Source organism: Camelus ferus, chromosome 22 (genome assembly GCF_009834535.1).
Source record: "Camelus ferus isolate YT-003-E chromosome 22, BCGSAC_Cfer_1.0, whole genome shotgun sequence".
Taxonomy (NCBI): Eukaryota; Metazoa; Chordata; class Mammalia; order Artiodactyla; family Camelidae; genus Camelus; species Camelus ferus.
In genome coordinates this window covers 7884220-7901286 of record NC_045717.1, presented here as the reverse complement: position 1 = coordinate 7901286, position 17067 = coordinate 7884220, and the positions used below count along the sequence as shown (strand labels likewise).

General features: G+C 49.9%; 1 protein-coding gene across 2 annotated transcripts in view; it reads right to left on the bottom strand.

Moving 5' to 3' along the window:
- LCP2 (lymphocyte cytosolic protein 2) overlaps positions 1–10532 on the bottom strand; it is a 45446-nt gene extending 34914 nt beyond the window's left edge. For both annotated transcript variants that reach the window (XM_032465117.1, XM_032465118.1), the window contains exons 1-3: positions 10043–10532; positions 7009–7071; positions 1992–2038 (exon numbers count right to left, since the gene is read on the bottom strand). In XM_032465117.1, coding sequence (XP_032321008.1) covers positions 1992–2038; positions 7009–7071; positions 10043–10120 — 188 coding nt within the window. In that variant the 5' untranslated portion in view covers positions 10121–10532. The remainder of the gene's footprint in view (positions 1–1991; positions 2039–7008; positions 7072–10042) is intronic.
- Between the last annotated feature and the right edge of the window lie 6535 nt (positions 10533–17067).

Sequence of the window (17067 nt, the reverse complement as noted above, 5' to 3'; positions counted from 1 at the left end):
CCAAACTTCCACTTATGTTCCCCACTCCTTGCACCATGGGCTGGAGACTCAAAGCAGTAAGGGATCACCACATTTGTTTTCTGTGTCTCATTATCTGACGTCCAGTGTCTTAAAAAGCGCTGCTTCATATATTTTATCTGGTTATTTGGTTATTTCAGTGGGATTCTATTACTTCTTGATGGTCAGAAAGCCAAAATCTGCATGTATATGATATAAATCATTGAAGCACCTTAGGATAATCCCTTAGAGAGCAGTGGGAACCATGGTGAACTAGAGAGAACAGACCCCATCTGTGCTCAGATGCAGCTCACTCTTGCCACAGTAAGCTATGAGGCCTGAATTACAACATCTTCCATTTGTTTCTAGAGAAGCTGCGTTTTGTAGAACATTTCTCGATTTTAAAACACTGTGTGGACCAAACTTAACATGTCTGCAGGCTGACTCTGGCCCACCAGACACCAGTTCCGAGTCCTGTATGTTAAGGTCTCTCCTTTACACAGAACTGTGGTCTTTTTCTAAAGCATAATGTTTCTGCAATTTCAGAAGTGTTCTATATCTGCACTCTCCAATATAGTAGTTATCACTTTATCTGGCTATTGAGCCTTTGAAATGTGGCTAGCGCCCCCGAGGAACTAAATTTTTAATTGAATTTAAATTTAAATAGCCATATGTGGCTAGAGAAAATCTTTAAGAAGAACAAGCATCCTTTAACAATAGTTGCCCCAGAGGTAGGCAGCACCAAAGGCAAATCCTTGCTCCATTTTTTTCCTTCACCCTTCCAGGTGAGGGAAACCTAAGAGTCATATTTTCCTTTGTTGAGCTACTCGGGAACTTCTACTTACTCATGAGACTTTTTAACCTTATACTTCATTGACCTACTTCCCTTTTATCGTTGTGAGCTCTGAGACTTAGAGCAAGAGAAAGGGCCTCAGAGGAAGGCCAGAGTAGAGATCTCAAACTGGTGCCCTCAAGACTAAATCTAGCCTATCGATAGGTTTTCTTTGGCATTCACAATATTTAAAAATATCTTGGAACATTTAAAAATTGGGATACATTGCATAAAACTGATATTTCTAGCTACTTTTGATAAACTTGAAAAGTGGGCATCACTGGATCCACGCTGACTGGAGCTGAGTAAGCTGCTGCTCTCTTTGGATGGAGAATAAGATGCTGATTTACCACAGTCTCCACCACTCCCTATTGTTTCACCAACAAGGAGGCTTTGTGTTGATTACCTCTTTTATCATCATAATTGTGCTATCACTTTTCTTATGGTGGAGAAATATTTCTCCATACCTATATTTTATTCACAGTGGTAAAATGAAAGAGAAATCAACAGGAATTTGTATTTTTCAGCCTCGCCCGTTTTACACATTTATTATCACCTGCCTGGCTCCTATAAGCATCTGAGTATGTGAGGCTTCTACTAGAGGGACAGAAGACACATAGCACAATATGCACGCTGAAGGGTCCCATTTTAGCACCCATGTCAGACATCAGAAATGGCCCCGCTTTCCTCAGAATCCTTCTCAACACGATGGCCCTGACAGCCATTGCAGGCAGTCATAATTGACAGGCAAAATGACGTCCATTGTCATTCTTCATCGGGTCCAACTCTCTCGTTTTACGGAGCTGGAAACGGAGGTCCAGAAAACTTAAGAGATTACTGAGTTGGTGAGGACACCATGATGAAATCTCAGATCACTTGATTCTGGTGCTGTTTCAAAGGCCAACCCACCCCACTGGGGAGAGAGGAAATGAAAACGAGGTCCGGAGTCAGGCTTATCTTTGGCAAGAGCAGCCAACACACCAGCTGGGCTGGATCTGTTACTTGTTCTTAATTCATTGTGTAACTTCTCTTCCTCATACCCTGCCCTTGCCTTCACCCTTCCTGCTCACTTTCCTATTTCAAACCAATAAATAGTGATGGACGACTCCGCATTCCAAACTCTGTTCTCCAAACCACCCAAGGAATCAGGCTGTGTACTTACGGCACCCGGAGCTTAGGGAACTTCTGGATGTCATTCTCTGCCAGGTTCTGAAATGAAGACAATGGTAGGTTACAACCCACAGGAAGGACTCTGGGCCAGGTCAGTAAAGTTAGGTATGAAACAATAGGGAGCAGTGGAGACTGTGGCAAACTGAAGAGTACTACCCACTCATCCATCCAAAGTGGGCAGCTTCCAGACAGTGCAAAAAGCCCATAGGCCTGGTGTTGCCAGATCTTTTTCAAAGGGAATCCTGAAACCTGGATTTTATATGAAATTTCTTCAGTTCTAAATACTGACATATAATTTTGACTAAAGCAAACGAGTAAGATACTATGAGAGCTAAATCCATGGGACCACACAGAACTTGTTTTGTAGGCGGAACTTGGCTGTGTTGTGATGTCTCCCCTAGACTCTTACCCCAAACCTCAGGGCCCCTCTCAGTATCTACATGGAGCAGCTGAGAAGAGCCAGCCTGGAGAAGGAATCTGTGCCCTTAGCCCATCATCCCACCCCACTCCCTCTTTCACCAGGGTTATTCGTAGAATTCTCTAGATGGGGGATGCGATAAAGAGGACTTCCTGAGGGAACCAAGAGGGGAAAGGAGAAAGAAACTCGTATTTGTGAAGAACTGACTGGGCTTCTCCTTACGGCACCGCGATTCATCCTCCCATCAACCCTGTGATGTGGGAACTATCAGCGTTGCTCCTATTGTAGCGAGAAAGCCAGGGCCCGGGGATCTTAAGGGAATTTCAGCTTATAGGTGATGAAGTTGGGGCTGGAGCTCTGCTCTATGGCATCCAAGGTCTGTTTTCTTCCTGCAGGCTTCCCTTCTGTCATGTCTGAGCCCTGTATGGTCCTGGTGGCTTGTGTTGGACGGAAGGGGTAAGGGAGGGAGAGAGAAGAAGGCCCTTTGAAGGGAGGAGAGGCGGGGGTGCCAGAAAAGAGAGTGGGCTCACTTTCCCTAAAATCAAGGCTCAGCCAAAGAAGGGGGCCCAGTGATATTCTAACTGAGGCCAGAAGCCCCTGGTTAGGGTGGGAGCTCTGGAGTCAGACAGGTTGTGTTTAAATCTTGGTTCCTTCACTTAGCAGCTTTTTGATTTGGGACAGACACTTAGTCTCTCTAAGCCTCGATTTCCTTATCTGTAAAATGGGAATCATAATAATAATAGCCCCATTTCAGGGCTTGTGAGGTTTGAATGAGATGATGTGAGTCCACTGCATGATTCAGTGGCAAACAGGAATTCGGTGAATAATTTCTGCCCTGGGAGAGGGAGCAGCTGAGGTCTGGCTGGCTCTTGGAAGTGTCTTTGCTTCTTCTCCAGCTCTGGGCTGAGGGCTGCCTGGTAGATTGTTGGCTGCCTTTTGGGATGAGCTGAGCATGCCTCACTTTGAGCCCAGCTGGCACAGGGACTGGGGCCTCTTAGCAATGTGCTGATGGCCTCATCCAGCTTTTAGGAGCAGTGTCTGACCCAGCCCCCATCTCAGACCCTGTGGCAGGGGTGGGGAGGGAGTTTGTCAAGAGTCCTGAGACAATCAGAGCTTTCGGTCAAACTTCTTAATGTCTTCTTTTTTTTTTTTTGCAGCACTAAGCAATGACATCTCCTCCCTCCAGAACACCCCTTTCTCAGGGAAGGTACCAAGATTGAGGTTCAGAGTGGGGCATGATGAATGCAGGGCTCCTTGGGAGTTGCCAGGGGAATGAATGCTGAGAACTGGGCGGCCGGCCACTGCCTTCTGCTTTGGCGAGTCAAGGACATCAGCTGAGGGAATTTCAGGAAGCGTGTGAAGGAGAAGGTGGATGTGAGCATGGCTGGAGACACAGAAACAGGATGTTAGGAAAGAGAAAGGCCTTTGGAACACGGATAGGAGCTGAGAGGAAAAATGGAAGACACTTAAATAGGATTTTTGGAGAATTTTGCTATGTAATGTAACCCTCTGCTCCACCTCCTTTAAAAACCCTCAGCAAACTCTGGATTACTTGTACCATGACTTGAGTTAGACTTGTGGCTTTGCAGGCGTATGTTTACATGCTGAGCGTGTCTTCAAGAGGAACGTGAGACAGAGAAGCTGCGAATTGGGACCCGCCTTGGAGCGCGATGTAGCAGATGCTGCTGCTTGCTTACCAATATCCACTCTCCTTTTTGCTTACTGACAGGACCTGGGTTTCAGTCAGAGCAGTAAATGTGCCCAGTTCAAAATATTTAACATCCTGGACTCACTTGCATGTGGCTGAGGTCATGGGACTCAGCTGTGACCAGTGAGCTATAACCTGGAGTCTACTGGATAGAGCTTTTGGGAAAGTTTACCTGAAAATATGGGAGAATGTATTCCCCATGCACTTTTGCATTTTTCACTCTTTGCCCTTCCCCCTTACTCCTGCCTGGAATGCAGACGTGATGCCTGGACTATCACGAGTAGGAGCAGCCATCTTGTAACCATTTGGACAGAAGCCACAGACTTTTTCCATTGGCTGGGTAGGGCCTGCGTTCTTGATGACTTCTTTCAGCAGCTCACCAGCCCCGAGTGCCCACCTCTGGATTTTTTTTTTTTTATCACTTGAGAAAGATAAATCCCTATTTGGTTAAGTCCCTGTAGTTAGGTTTCTGTTACATGTAGCCGCACATGTTTCTAACTGGCACAGCTTCCAAGCACATGTCCTCCTCATCTTCAAGCTTCTGGAAGCATAGCACCCCCGTCCCCCCCCCCGACCCACTTCTCAATGGAAAACAAGATGGCAGCAAAACAGATTCAAGGGACCCGCCAGCTCTGTGCTGAAGAAGGAATGAGGGAAAAAAGGAAGGAAGGAAGGGAGGGAGGGAGGGAGGAAGGAAGGAAGGAAGGAAGGAAGGAAGGAAGGAAGGGAGGAAGGAAGGGAGGGAGGGAGGGGAAAGACTAGGGCCTTCCACTTCTGCCTCTCCAATAGCAGAATGGTCCTGGATATTATAAAGCTAAGAGTGACAGATGAGAGATCAGAGCTCAGACCAGACCCCAAGTTGTATCCAGGGCACCTGGGATGGAGGGTGATTTCAACAGAAGCTGCCTTTAAACACCCCAGCTGTGGGGCAAGCCCTGGTTCTGTTCCCTGATCTCCTGGCTCCTCAGCCCCTCTTTCCACTTCCTCCTGTCCACACAGTGATGAGAATGTGCAGTGTTATCCAGGGGCCTGGCAGGTGCCAGATATTGGGGCGGAGGAGGCAAAGCTCCTCAACTGAGGCAACAACTAAGTCCTAACAGGCATGCAGCTCACAAGGGGAGCGTTAGGGGGGCCACCAGAGCTGGAAGGGACTGTCACCCACTGTCACCTGGTCCAACGTGCTCCGTTAACAGAGGAGAAACCAAGGGGAGGCTCAGGGAGGGCAAGTGCTTGTTCAAGATGACCCAGGGCATCAGGACCACACCCAGGACCATCCTCAAGAAAGATGTCTTACTCCTTTTCCACTCAGCCCTGAGGAGTCTCTGTTCTCAGTGCTCAAGGCACCAGAAAGAAAGAGTCAGATTTAGCAGTAAGTTCCTAGGAAGAACAATAAAACTCCCATAATTCTATTGTCTCAAAGCTCAATATAAAGAAATAGCATTGTTAAAAACTCATACAGTGTTAGCTTAAATTAAATGTGTGCTTTAGTTCAATTACTAGGTGTGTGTAGAATAAGTCACATCACACCTCTGTACATATTTCTTCAGTTGCAAAGGAGGTGGTTGGAGCCTTCCTGAAGACACCTTTCTGCTATACAGCAAACTTCTGGAAGGCAGGAATCACATCTTAATCATCTCTCTGTCCCAGCACATGGCATGGTCTGGTATGCAAAAGGAGCTCAGGAAAATGCTTGTCAGGTAGGTGAATGGCAGGGTGAATATATGAGTGATTTAGGTGGGACACTGAATAGACACATCTCACATGGCACATGAAAGCAAAACTCAGACCAACAGGACACAGGTTTGGTCTCAGCATGAGACTTCAGAGCTGCCCAGGAAGGAACAGATGACTATAGGTGGCAGTGAGCTCACCATCACTAAAGGGATTCAAGAATCTCATGGTGGCAGAGAGGCAATATAGGAATGGATTGGTGTGCTGGGAGGAAAACTAGGGCTTATGCCCTCTCTGGCCCCTTCCAACCCTGAAGTCTCATGGCCCAGTTCCCTCACTGTTGCTGACTAGGTCTTACAAGGAAACACAGCTTTGCTTGCCCACCCACCCCCACCCCCCGACTCCAGATCAACCCCATGAGACCTTGTTCCTACTTCTTTTTTAAACGATGAAGAATCATGACCAGAAGGGATGGATTGGTGCAGTCAGGGTCTCTCTTCCCCATCGGCAGAGGTGTCATTTCAGGGGAAGTGCTCAGAGCACCTCCCCAGCTGCTACCCAATACCTCTAAATCCGCCAATTAGAGCTGCACCTCTTCTCATCTAATGGCTCACCCCTTAATATGCAGCTGCACCTTAGTCTTATACTTGAAGATTTTTGCAGTTAAAATGGAGTGGAGCAAGCCAGGGCACATGTGTGTTTAATTGGCACAAAACCAACTATGTGAATTTAGCAGAGAGAAAGAGGGACATAATTGGAATAATGATGGTGATTCCACCCTTTATTCTAATCAGTGACTACGCACCCCAGAGTGAAAGATGGGAGAAGAGAATCTTCTGTTGTCCCATACGGTCTTTTTTTCCCCTTGGCCTTCTCAAAGTATGGGTGGTATCTGAATAGATTTTCAAGGTGTGTGTGTGTGTGTGTGTGTGAACTATAATTGGATTCCTCCTTATACTTTGACTTTAGAATCTACCTTGGTAGCAGTGAAAGATCTGGGAGGTATCCTGAGGCTCGGGAGGCTCCCTCCCGAGAGGTGATGAGACGGGTGCTCATACAAAACTAAAGAAGGCCACGGGCTGTGTGGGGATCCTGCAGGCAGGCATTGCCCCTGGGCAGCCCCGGGGACAGGGCAGATCAGGTGGCCCTGTGGCCATCAACTGAGGTGCAGAACAGCTTCGGTCTCCATGTGTCGGACTGGCCAGCACTTACCAAAAACCGCAGCCCATCAATGTGATACTTCCTCACGGCCTTTTCACAGTCCTTGTAGTTGAGCTGCAACGAGGAGGGGAGATGCTGTCAGTGTGGGCAGGCTCATGCCATTGGTTCCCCTCCCTTGCCTGCCCCAGAAGCTTAGCAATTTGTGGTACTTGTGGCTAGCCAGCCTCCCCCTTCCCTCCCCTGTCTGACAGAGGGGCCCCGTCCCTACCTCAGCCCTGCTTTCACTAACCCCTTGGGGCTCTCCGAAATGGAGAAATTGTCTCGGTCTAAGGCCTTGGGGCCAACCCCTACAGAAAGAGGGTGCCCTTAGGGCTCCAAAGGGCTGGCCACATGCTCCTCTGGCAAGTAAAGAGGAGCCGAAAGCAGAAAATAAATAGCTTTCACCATCTCGCCACCCAAAGACAACCTCAGTGAACATGGCGCTGTGTCTTCTTCAGTGTTTCATCCTGGGCATCTGTCTAAGCATAACTGAGGTTATCGTTTATATTCAACCTTGTTAACCTGACCTTTTCTCTTGAAATTACCTAAAAATGATACTATAGGCACTGCTTCGTGTTATTGCAAACTGGTTTTGAGCATTCTTTTAAATTAACGACTCACTACTGGTGAACCAAACTAGGTTGTTTACCGAACTGCTGCTCTAATAGTGATGATAGAAACTTCTAGTAATTATTGAAAGCTTACTACATGGCCGAGCCAGAGCCTTCTCCACTGCCTGGCCCAGGGATGCCTTCCTGCCAAGCCAAAAGGAGTTGGAGGAGTTAAAGAAATACAAAACATGGCCTCAGTCCTCAAGGGCTTACATTCCAGGCAGGATGAGCGGCATGTATGTGAGACAGGAAGACACCGTCGCTCTGCATGGTGTCCCCAGCTCGGGTCCAGTGAACAGAGCAGGGACAAGGGAAGATGGAGCATGAACTGGCCCCCTCTCTCTGCTGAAGGCCTCACATATGTATTTCCTTTAACTCTCCCAACAATCCCATGAGGTTAGTTACTGTCAGCATTGCTGTTTTACTGACGAGGAAGCCGAGGCCCAGAGAGGTGAAGTAACTAAGGGAGAGTCACAAAGCTAGCAGGTGGTAGAGCCAGGATTCAAACCAAGGCGTGTGTCTGACTCTAGAGCTGGCTGGGGAGGTGCCTCCAAGGGGGACCGGACCCCAGTGCCTCATTAGAAATTGCACCTGCCAATAGGACTTTTGCTGGTTAAGATAGATCCAAACATGACTCCATGGTCAGTTCACTTGGCATTTCCTCTCTGGGGGAATTGAGGTGCTGAAGAGTTAAAGCATGTTTATCTGGATCTGAGGGTGGCTGGGACTTCCTGGATCACAGGTGCCCCTCAGGCTCCTCGTTCCTGTCTTCAGTCCTTTCTTGCTGGGAGTGGGAACCTATCCCAGTGCTGCAAACTCAACCTGGAGTCTGGGGTCCCCAAGAAGACTCTTCCCTCTCCCAGCTCAGGCAAAGAGCCGTCTCCCTGAATCACCCCGACCTGCAGTCCATCTCCCTGCGCTAAGGGGAGCTTTACCCACAGATTCTTGAGTTGCTCTGCTGGGTTATACAATTCTCCCGCTCACATTGTAGATGGGCCCTGTCTGTGCCTCTCAGCCCGTCCCCAGGTATGTCTTACTAATTCTCACTTCTTTTCTCCTTTCTTTATTGAGGTAATATGCTACTTCATAGCATCTTAGCAAATTTCACTTGTCGCTCTAGTTTATTTGCTCTGCATTTTTAAAAAAGTATTTAGAAACATCCTTCAAGGCAGTTATCTCAATGATCTTTGCATCCACAGTGCTGAAACCTGTTTATTATGACCTTTTAATGGGAAAAATAATAGAAATGAGATGCACCAAAAGGAGCAAATAATAGGATCTGGGGGCTCCCTCATGCCACACCGGCTTCAGCATTTTCACATTTTTCTTGGAGAAGAACAGCTGTGACGGGAAATACATGGGTACCATTATGAACCCCATTAGCTCTGTGTCCCGGGGAGCCTGCGCCATCCCAAGAAAAATAGAAAGTCAACTAAGATAACCTCTGAGGTCTTGACTTAAAATCTCATCTTTGTGAAAATCTAGAGTATCAACTGAATTTGACGCCAGCCGCCAGAGATGGGAGTCTTAGAAGCTCAGGTGTCCCTCACGAGACATCATACCCCTTGGACAGGGATAGACGGTCCCTAACTGAGTCATGTGGCTCGGGATCTGCCCAGGCAGATGTGTGACCTGTGGTCCCACCAGCAGATCACCAAGAACGGGGATCCTTGACCATCTTCAAGGCTGGAAGGCACGGACAGCAACACTCTGGTCTCAGCTCTGCCACAGGCTTGGCCTCTGACCCTGCCTAGCAAAGCTTTTCCTCTTCAGGGGCCTCAGTTTCCCTAGCTATGGCCTGGGTCGCATGTCGGTTTCTCGGCCCTCAAAGCTCCAGTGAGATTCTGTCCGGGTAAGGGCTTGAAGAGCCCTCTTTCAAGGTCATGAGCAATGACTTGCCCAGATGCCACCTCCGGCATCATTCATCAGAGGCTTGGACCCTGTCTTTCGTCTCTCCTACTTCCAGGACTCCATGCCTCCCTTTTCTAGAAAGTAGCCTTGATCTCACTAGCAGTTACAGCAGTTCTGGGGCTCAGAGCGTGGACTCTGAAGCCAGGCAGGTGTGACTGGAATCCTGCCTTGGCCACATGCAGTCCCTGGGGATTTGGGCCAGTTAAGCCTCCCTGAGCTTATTTTGCAGCTGAGCTACGGGGACAAAAATCCTGGGGAGAGTTAGAAGAACAGTGCCTGAAGAGCACAAACTGAAGCCCCAGCACGCAGAAGGTACATGTCCCTTTGAGGTCCTTCCTTCGCCCCAGAACTCACTGCCGGGAGCACACAGTGGTGAACATATATCTCTACATGGCGCTCACTCAACCGGTGAGGCTGCACGGGGTGGGATGGTCCACTGCGTTCCCCTGCGCCTCTCTCTTCTGCCTGGACACCATCTTCAAGCGTCTGCCCAGCCCTACCACCCACCAAAGAGCGAGGCTCACCTTCCTGAAATAGTCTGCAAGGCTGTCGGAGTCCCAGGCCAGGACCTCGGAGCGAAAGGGCACGTTCCTAAATGCCATGGCTGCTCTTCGGGATGGAGCTCACAAGCTGAGCGTGGGGGCTGCGCCCATGGACGGAGAACCCCAAATCCAGAGTGTGGAGGCGTCCTTGGCTCTTCCAACTCCCAGGTACCCTCAGGAAAGGCCTCGTTGGAGCAGACGTCCTTTCTGCTGAGGCCTGATCCCAGAAAGCAACGGCTTCCTCTGTGAGCAAATATGGTCTCTTCTCAGAAAACGACTCAGCAAGTTTCCTTTACCACTTCCTCTGCTGGGCTTTAAGTAAGTAAACAAGGAAGCTGGGCTCCGAGGGCCCGAGAGGCAGAGAGAGCCACGGGGCTGGTAATTCCCCACTGGCGCTGTCCACCCCGGCCCAGTGCAGGGGACAGGGAAGGGGACTTAGACACCAACGCGAGCCCAAGTGCACTTCCTTTAAAACTCCCTGGCACCTGTGTGTCTAAACCTCATTCCTGTTTGGCTGCAGTCTTTGCAGATGAAAATCTAATTTGACAGTTGACCTAAAATGTAGACAGTCTCCCACATCAGTGAGCTGCCAGGGGAAGGAGCGTGACCTTTTAATGTTTTCCAACCACCCCCTCAGTTTCTCTCAAAAGGATAACGTTGAGCCAACTTTAGGTGCCTCCTTACAGTTACTACGAGAGGATTCTCTGTGAGTGAGGGAGGGAGTCGGGCACCGGGGCTGAGAAAGGGGCTCCACTGGGTAGACCCAGGCTTAACTTCTGATAACGGCTGTTTCCGTGCTGTGCAACCTCAGGCATGGGCTTAAACTCTAGGAAGCTCCATTTCCATGTCTATGAACTAGGAACACGGAAGAATTGTTTCATATACACATGAAACTTACATGCATTTAACTAGACCATCTTAAGGGGGAGAAGTTAAAGAAAAAAAAATGGTTGCTGTTGATGCTGCCATAAATTCTAGTCACTACTGTTTTCCCCATGTATTCTATTTACTATTGATTCCTCCCTAAATTCTATCTAAAGAGAACATCCCCTGGAGACAAGAGATGGGAATTTGCTGTTTTCTTAGTCTCAGACCCCGTGGATTTCTCATATCTGAGCATCTCCTTGACAGAGGGTAAGCCCAGTGTCTAAAAAGCAAACATAGTATTTGTGCAACATCAGAACCTCCAAACACAAGTTCGCCGCTCCATCTAGTGCTCCATGCACGTGCACACGCGGATGGCCATCCGTCCTGATGCTTGAGGGAAGAACCAAGCTCTGTCGCACCCACTGAGTGAAGTTAGATTGACGCCTGAGGCAGTGCCTTCCCGAAGCTCTTTTAAGGATAACTCTGGCCACACACAGTTTACATCTTAGGCACAATCTAAGGAACCCCCACCATTACTGCAATGCACCAGCCTGCCTAGGTCATTGTGTAACTGAGATCTGTGCTTCATCCTGGGCTTAGCACCTCGAGCCTGAGCTGCTGTCATCCTCACCTCAGAGGGCGCCAGGGGCATCAGCGGAGGCAGCCCAGGCTGAGCGCTCCTCACAGGGCTGGTACCTAGGAGCTCGCGGTAACTGACCGTGCTTGGTAAAGCGTGGCCTGCTGTTCAAAAGCTCCGCCATTGGTGGGAGAGGTCACTTCAATTTTCAAATCCCCAGAAGGGCAGCAAATGATAAAACCCATTTGAAAAGAGAGGAAGAGAGAAATCACTTCCAAGTATGGCAGGCGAAGAAGATGTCATGGAATTAGTTGGAATTTAAACAGGGCTTTGGGAGACGGAGCTGAGGGAGGGCATTCTGAACCTGTGTGCAGTGTGTGTGTGTGTGTTGGGTTGGGTTGTGCTTCATGAGCACATAAAACACACCGTACCTGTGGAAAGGAACATTCAAGATTATCCTTAGAATGAGAAGCAATTTTTTTAAAATGATGTTCACCCACCCTCATGAGAATAAAAATCTACAGAAAAGCAGAAGTTGGAATTAAGTTATAGCTAAATGTTGGGCTCCTTTGGAAGAATTATTGAATAAATGTGGCCAAGATGGGCAATCCATGGAGCCCATTTAGGAGAGACACATAGCAGTTGAGAAACGTGGGTGACAGTGTGACGATGGTGAAGAATCATCACAGATACATGTGACATCTTTCTTATGAGGCCTGCGTTAGGACGCCTAAGAGCTCTTCACCGGTTGTCTTAATTTAACTGTTGGCACTATGACCACTCCCACTTTACAGAAGAGAAAACTGAGGCTAAGAGAGGTGACACTCCTTGCCCCCCTGCCCCCAGCAAGTAGGCTGTGCAGGCAGGTCTTGTCTGGAACTCTCTCTGAGTCCAGAGCCCCAGTCCTTTTCCTCTCTGCCACCTCCGGTGCTCTGAGACATTACCTAAATTGCACAAGGTGGAGTAGGGATTCCAACCCAACTCTGGCTCCAGACCCGACGCAGTTTCCATGCTATCAGCCTGCCTTCTGTGAAGAACAAGTGAGGTAGGCAGTCTGGACAACTTAAGAAGAGGATGTGGCACCTCCCATGAGGCAGGCCTTCGGGGGACCCTCCCAGAAGGGCCCCAGACCCATTCCCCAGGAAGGGCAGCCAAGGCCATGAAGGCAGGTGGCGCAAGGGGAAGCTGGTTGCTTCAGCCTGGAGTCTCTCCACTTCCCCAGTCCTCGGTGATTTCCCAACACTCATGAGTTTCACATCTGCCATCTCTGGCTAGAGGGTTCCAGAAGTTCCAGGGGCAGGGCTAGTTGGTGTCCAAGAAGGGCTCAGGACTCCAGGAAGATCTAATGACCCTGTGCAAGCCGGCTCACTTGGCCCAGCCACAGGCTCCACACCTATGAAGTGGGCAGTCAGGAGCGTAGCCTCGGGGGATAGCACACAGCAGAGGGGATGCCACATCGAGGAAGGCTGGGCCAACTCACAATGATCCGCCAAAGAGCATCAGTCTTGGCTTCAGGCATGAAGCAGAGCAGGAGTGGGGAGCAGGTAAGGCATGGTGATAGAAAGCCGCGGCCGGAGGAGGAAGATGGGTGCCCTCCCATCTCTCTTCTCTCTCCCCCAGCCAGGTGGGGAAGCCCAGAGCTCATGAAGGAGCAAACTGAAAGGTTCGCAGGGGCCTTCTTAGGCTTTGCAATCAGTATCTCCAAGTTAGAAAGAGGACAAACAGTCTGTGCACAATAAGTGCAATGTCGTGTGAGTACACGGGGTGGGGGCTCATGGGGTCGGAATCTCAAATGTGCACCCAACAGAGCTGTGGATGAGAAAGCAAATCTTGCAAGGAGTGACGTGTCAGATTTTTAGGTCCTAGAGACAAAGAATGGGTGCGGGAACAGCACACTGCAACCCAGAGTAGAGGGTCACCCAATATACGTGCCCCCCCGCCCAACCCCATACTGTCCATACCTAAAGCTCTCTCTCTTTCCTGCTAAGCCACAGAAGAGTTAGATGGGGAGATAACTGCCTTTCTCCACGGCTAATTTTAGAGGTGAGAAAAATACTGCAATTCATTAGAAGAGGCTTGTGGGTTGTGGCCTCTGGGGGCCTGGGGGGGGTGGGTGAGGGGATGGAGGAGGGAGTTGTCACTCAGGGACCAGGAGAAAATGGAAAGTAAGGCCTTTGGAGGGAGAACGTGTTGACCTTCTTCCACGCAGTACCTGTGGAACGAGAAGGTAGAAGGGAGAAAGTGCTCATTTGGATTTGGTTTGGACAGAGAGTGTTGGCTCGGGGAGGGATAAAAAGGTAGTACCATGTGGCCCAGAGCGGGTGGCGCCTCGGGGTCCCGCGGGCGATGGAGAGAATGCCCTTGTGTGGGGTCGCTCCAGCCTCACCTCCACCAGGTTATGGCTCCATGTGTCACCTGAGGCTGAGGGCAATTCTACTGGAACTTGCCTTAGGGGTTGTGCGGGTTTGTCTACAGCGGGAACGAGAGCAGCAGCTGTCACCTTCACGGGGAGGGGACGGTTTTCCCTTCTGCTCTCAGAGACTGGCAGTGGAAGCGCCATCTGGGTGAAATCTTTCTGGACGGCAAAGGCTCCACCCACATGGGAGGGTCCAGCCAGGAGAGCCAGGAAGGGGTCCTGATGGTGTTGCTGAGCAGGGCAGTTCCACGCACCTGGCAGCCATACACTGAGACACAGAATTTGGGGACCCTGCCTTGGAATGGGTGTGCCAGCAGGGACGGGCCTGCCACGCCGCCTCCCCTGATGTGCAGGGCCATCCTCACCACTGCTCCCGGGGGCTGGAGGAGGTGGTGGAGAGCGGGGAGGGGCTCCGGCAAGCCCAGGGCAGCCCTTCTCCAGGCTGCACCCCCCACTCTGACTTGACTGCCACCCCCGTCTGGACACCCGCCCCACCTCCCCCATCCTGGGATGTGCAGGAGGAAAGCATGACCAGCTGCTGTGCGTGTGGCAGTGAGGAGTGATATTTTCCACTTCCTCAGAGATGACAACTTCATTCTTTTCATATATATAAATATATATATATGTATGTACTTTTTTTTTTTCATCCTCTCTGTCTCTCTCTGCTGTTTTGGCTGAGGTGCCTCAGAAGTGTGAAGGCGGGTGGGAGGAAGTGCTTATTTGGGCTTCCTGTCAAGCCTCTCTTCCTTGTCTGCCCTATTTTTCATTTGGGCAGCCTTTCCCCAGACAGGGCCGCCTGGAAGGGAAACTCCCTGGGTGCCCGCGTGGGTGGGTGGGCCGTGGGCAGGGGCAGGGAGGGGGAGGCAGGCTTCTCAGCTTGATAGAGGAGGGAAAAACCTTGCCCCATCCGTCCTCCTCGAGCGAGCTGGAGAAGGGCAGTGGGGGAGGGGACGGGCTGGGTGCAGGAGGAGCAGAAGCAATGGTACCCCTAGCCCAGCAAAGGCGACCGGCCTTGGCCCACAGGCTGCACTCTCCAAGGGTGAGCTGTGGGCCCAGGAAGCGCACACGTGCCACTGAGGGGGAGAGACTTGCGACCAGCAAGCCCAGCAGCCCAGCGTGGATCCCGTCCGTGACAGCTCTCGGCACATTCAATCCTCACAGAAGCCCTAGGAGCAGGTAGATGGCAATGCTCCCATTCTATAGACGCTGAGACCAGAATTCCCTTGCCCGAGTTCCTACAGCTCGTCAGCATGGAGCAGGAGTATGCCGACGCAGGGCCAGGTGGATTTCCGTCTGCTCTGCCGTTATGACTTGTCCCTTCGGTCTCGGCAAGTCACTTTGCCCTTGACTTTCAGTCTGGACGTTCCTGCCTCACCTGTGGCCTTGGCGTGTGCGGCCTCCACACGACTTCTGATGTTGGCTGCATTATCTGCCTTGATGATATCAGTGCCCTGACCTCCAGTTTATATCTGACCTCCCAGATTTTTCACCCAGACAGAGTGCATCATCCAATACAGTGTCCTGGGAGAGGCGCCTTGTTTGGGCTCCTTCCTGTGCTGTCAGAGCTTCCTCCCCAGGGGCATGTTCCTGGAACAGACAATGGGCACCTTACAAGGAGTGGGTTAGGGGTCTGAGGAAAAGAAGATGCATCTAGAACACATAATTTATCTATCTTAACCCTTCCGTGAGACCTCGAGGGTTTGGAGAAAAGAAATGTTTGAATCTTATGTGTGTAATATCATGGGATCCTTATGACTGCTTTTTGTGACAAGGAAATAGAGGCAAATATACCCATTTTACAGATTGCAGAGAAAAAACAAATGCCTGTCCAAGGCCTCGCAGATAATCAGGGGTAGAATGTGGGATCTGAAACCAAACCTGGTGGATGCTCAGACTCTTTCCACTGAGAAATATTGTTTCTAAGGATGGAAATTTCAGTAAGTGAATAATCAGTCTTTTTTACCCAGAACCAATATTTATTAGGCTACGAAAGAAAGGGTATTTTGTCTCCCAAAGTAATGATTCTTGGTTTGCGTACATTTTCCTCTCCCGCAGGTAGGGAGGCACCTGCTTCGGGTGACGGGCCCAGCTGGGTCAGGCTGAGCAAGGCTGCCAGGTGGGAGTGGCCGAGGAGAAAAGGAAACTAAGGGGAGAATATGGCAATATGACCGTCCCTCGTTCACTCCAGCCTGGGGCCCTGAAGAAGCCTGCCTCTCTCTGTTGTGGAAACCCTTGGCTTCTCCAGATCTGGTTCTCAAAGCTGCCCTTCTGTATATACAAATATGCAAATGTACCCTGGTAGTAAGTTACCCTGTTGCTCAGGTAGCATAGAGTTGGATTCTGCTGCTCACAACATGCCTTAGTCCATTCAGGTTTATATAATGAAACACCGCAGGCTGGGTGGCTTACAAACAATAGAAGTTTGCTTTTCACGGTTCTGGAGGCTGGAAGTCGAAGATCAAGGTACCAGCATGACTGGGTTCTGGTGAGAGCCCTCTTCCCAGCACACAGCCAGCACCTTCTCACAATGTCCTCACGTGGTAGAAAGGACGAGGGAGCTCCCTGGGGTCTGTTTCGTCAGGGCACTAATCCCACTCACAGGGGCTCCATCCCACGACCAAAGCCCTTCCTAAAGGCCCCGCCTCCTAATACCGTCACACACACACATAGGGTTTCAACATATCAGCTTTGGGGGGACACACACATTCTGACCATAGCACAACAAAAAATCCACAGGTCTTCCAGGATACATGTTCCATTCTTCTTCAATTTACCAAAAAAAAAAAAAAAAAAAGAAAGTCAAAAGGAAGGCAAGGGGTGGCCTGGAGTAAGGAAGAGACTGAGGGGTTGAGAGACTGGGAGAATCCAGGCTTGGATTCTAACCTTAGTCATGCCAGTCAACTGGTGTCTGAGCATCGAGTCCTTTCCGAAGTTTCCTCATCTTTAAAAGAGGCTAGTAATACTCACCACTCCTCTGGGCGATTCTGCGGCAAAGGAAGTTGCTTGTGTCTTGTGCCCGAACTGTCTGGCCTATACTAGAGATGTCACAGGGTTAGTTCCTTTTCTCAGAAAATGTCTAGAGCTTCTTTTCAGCTCTGACGTTCTCTGATGCTCTCAGTCGCTAATTTTCTGTTCATTTCCTTTCGG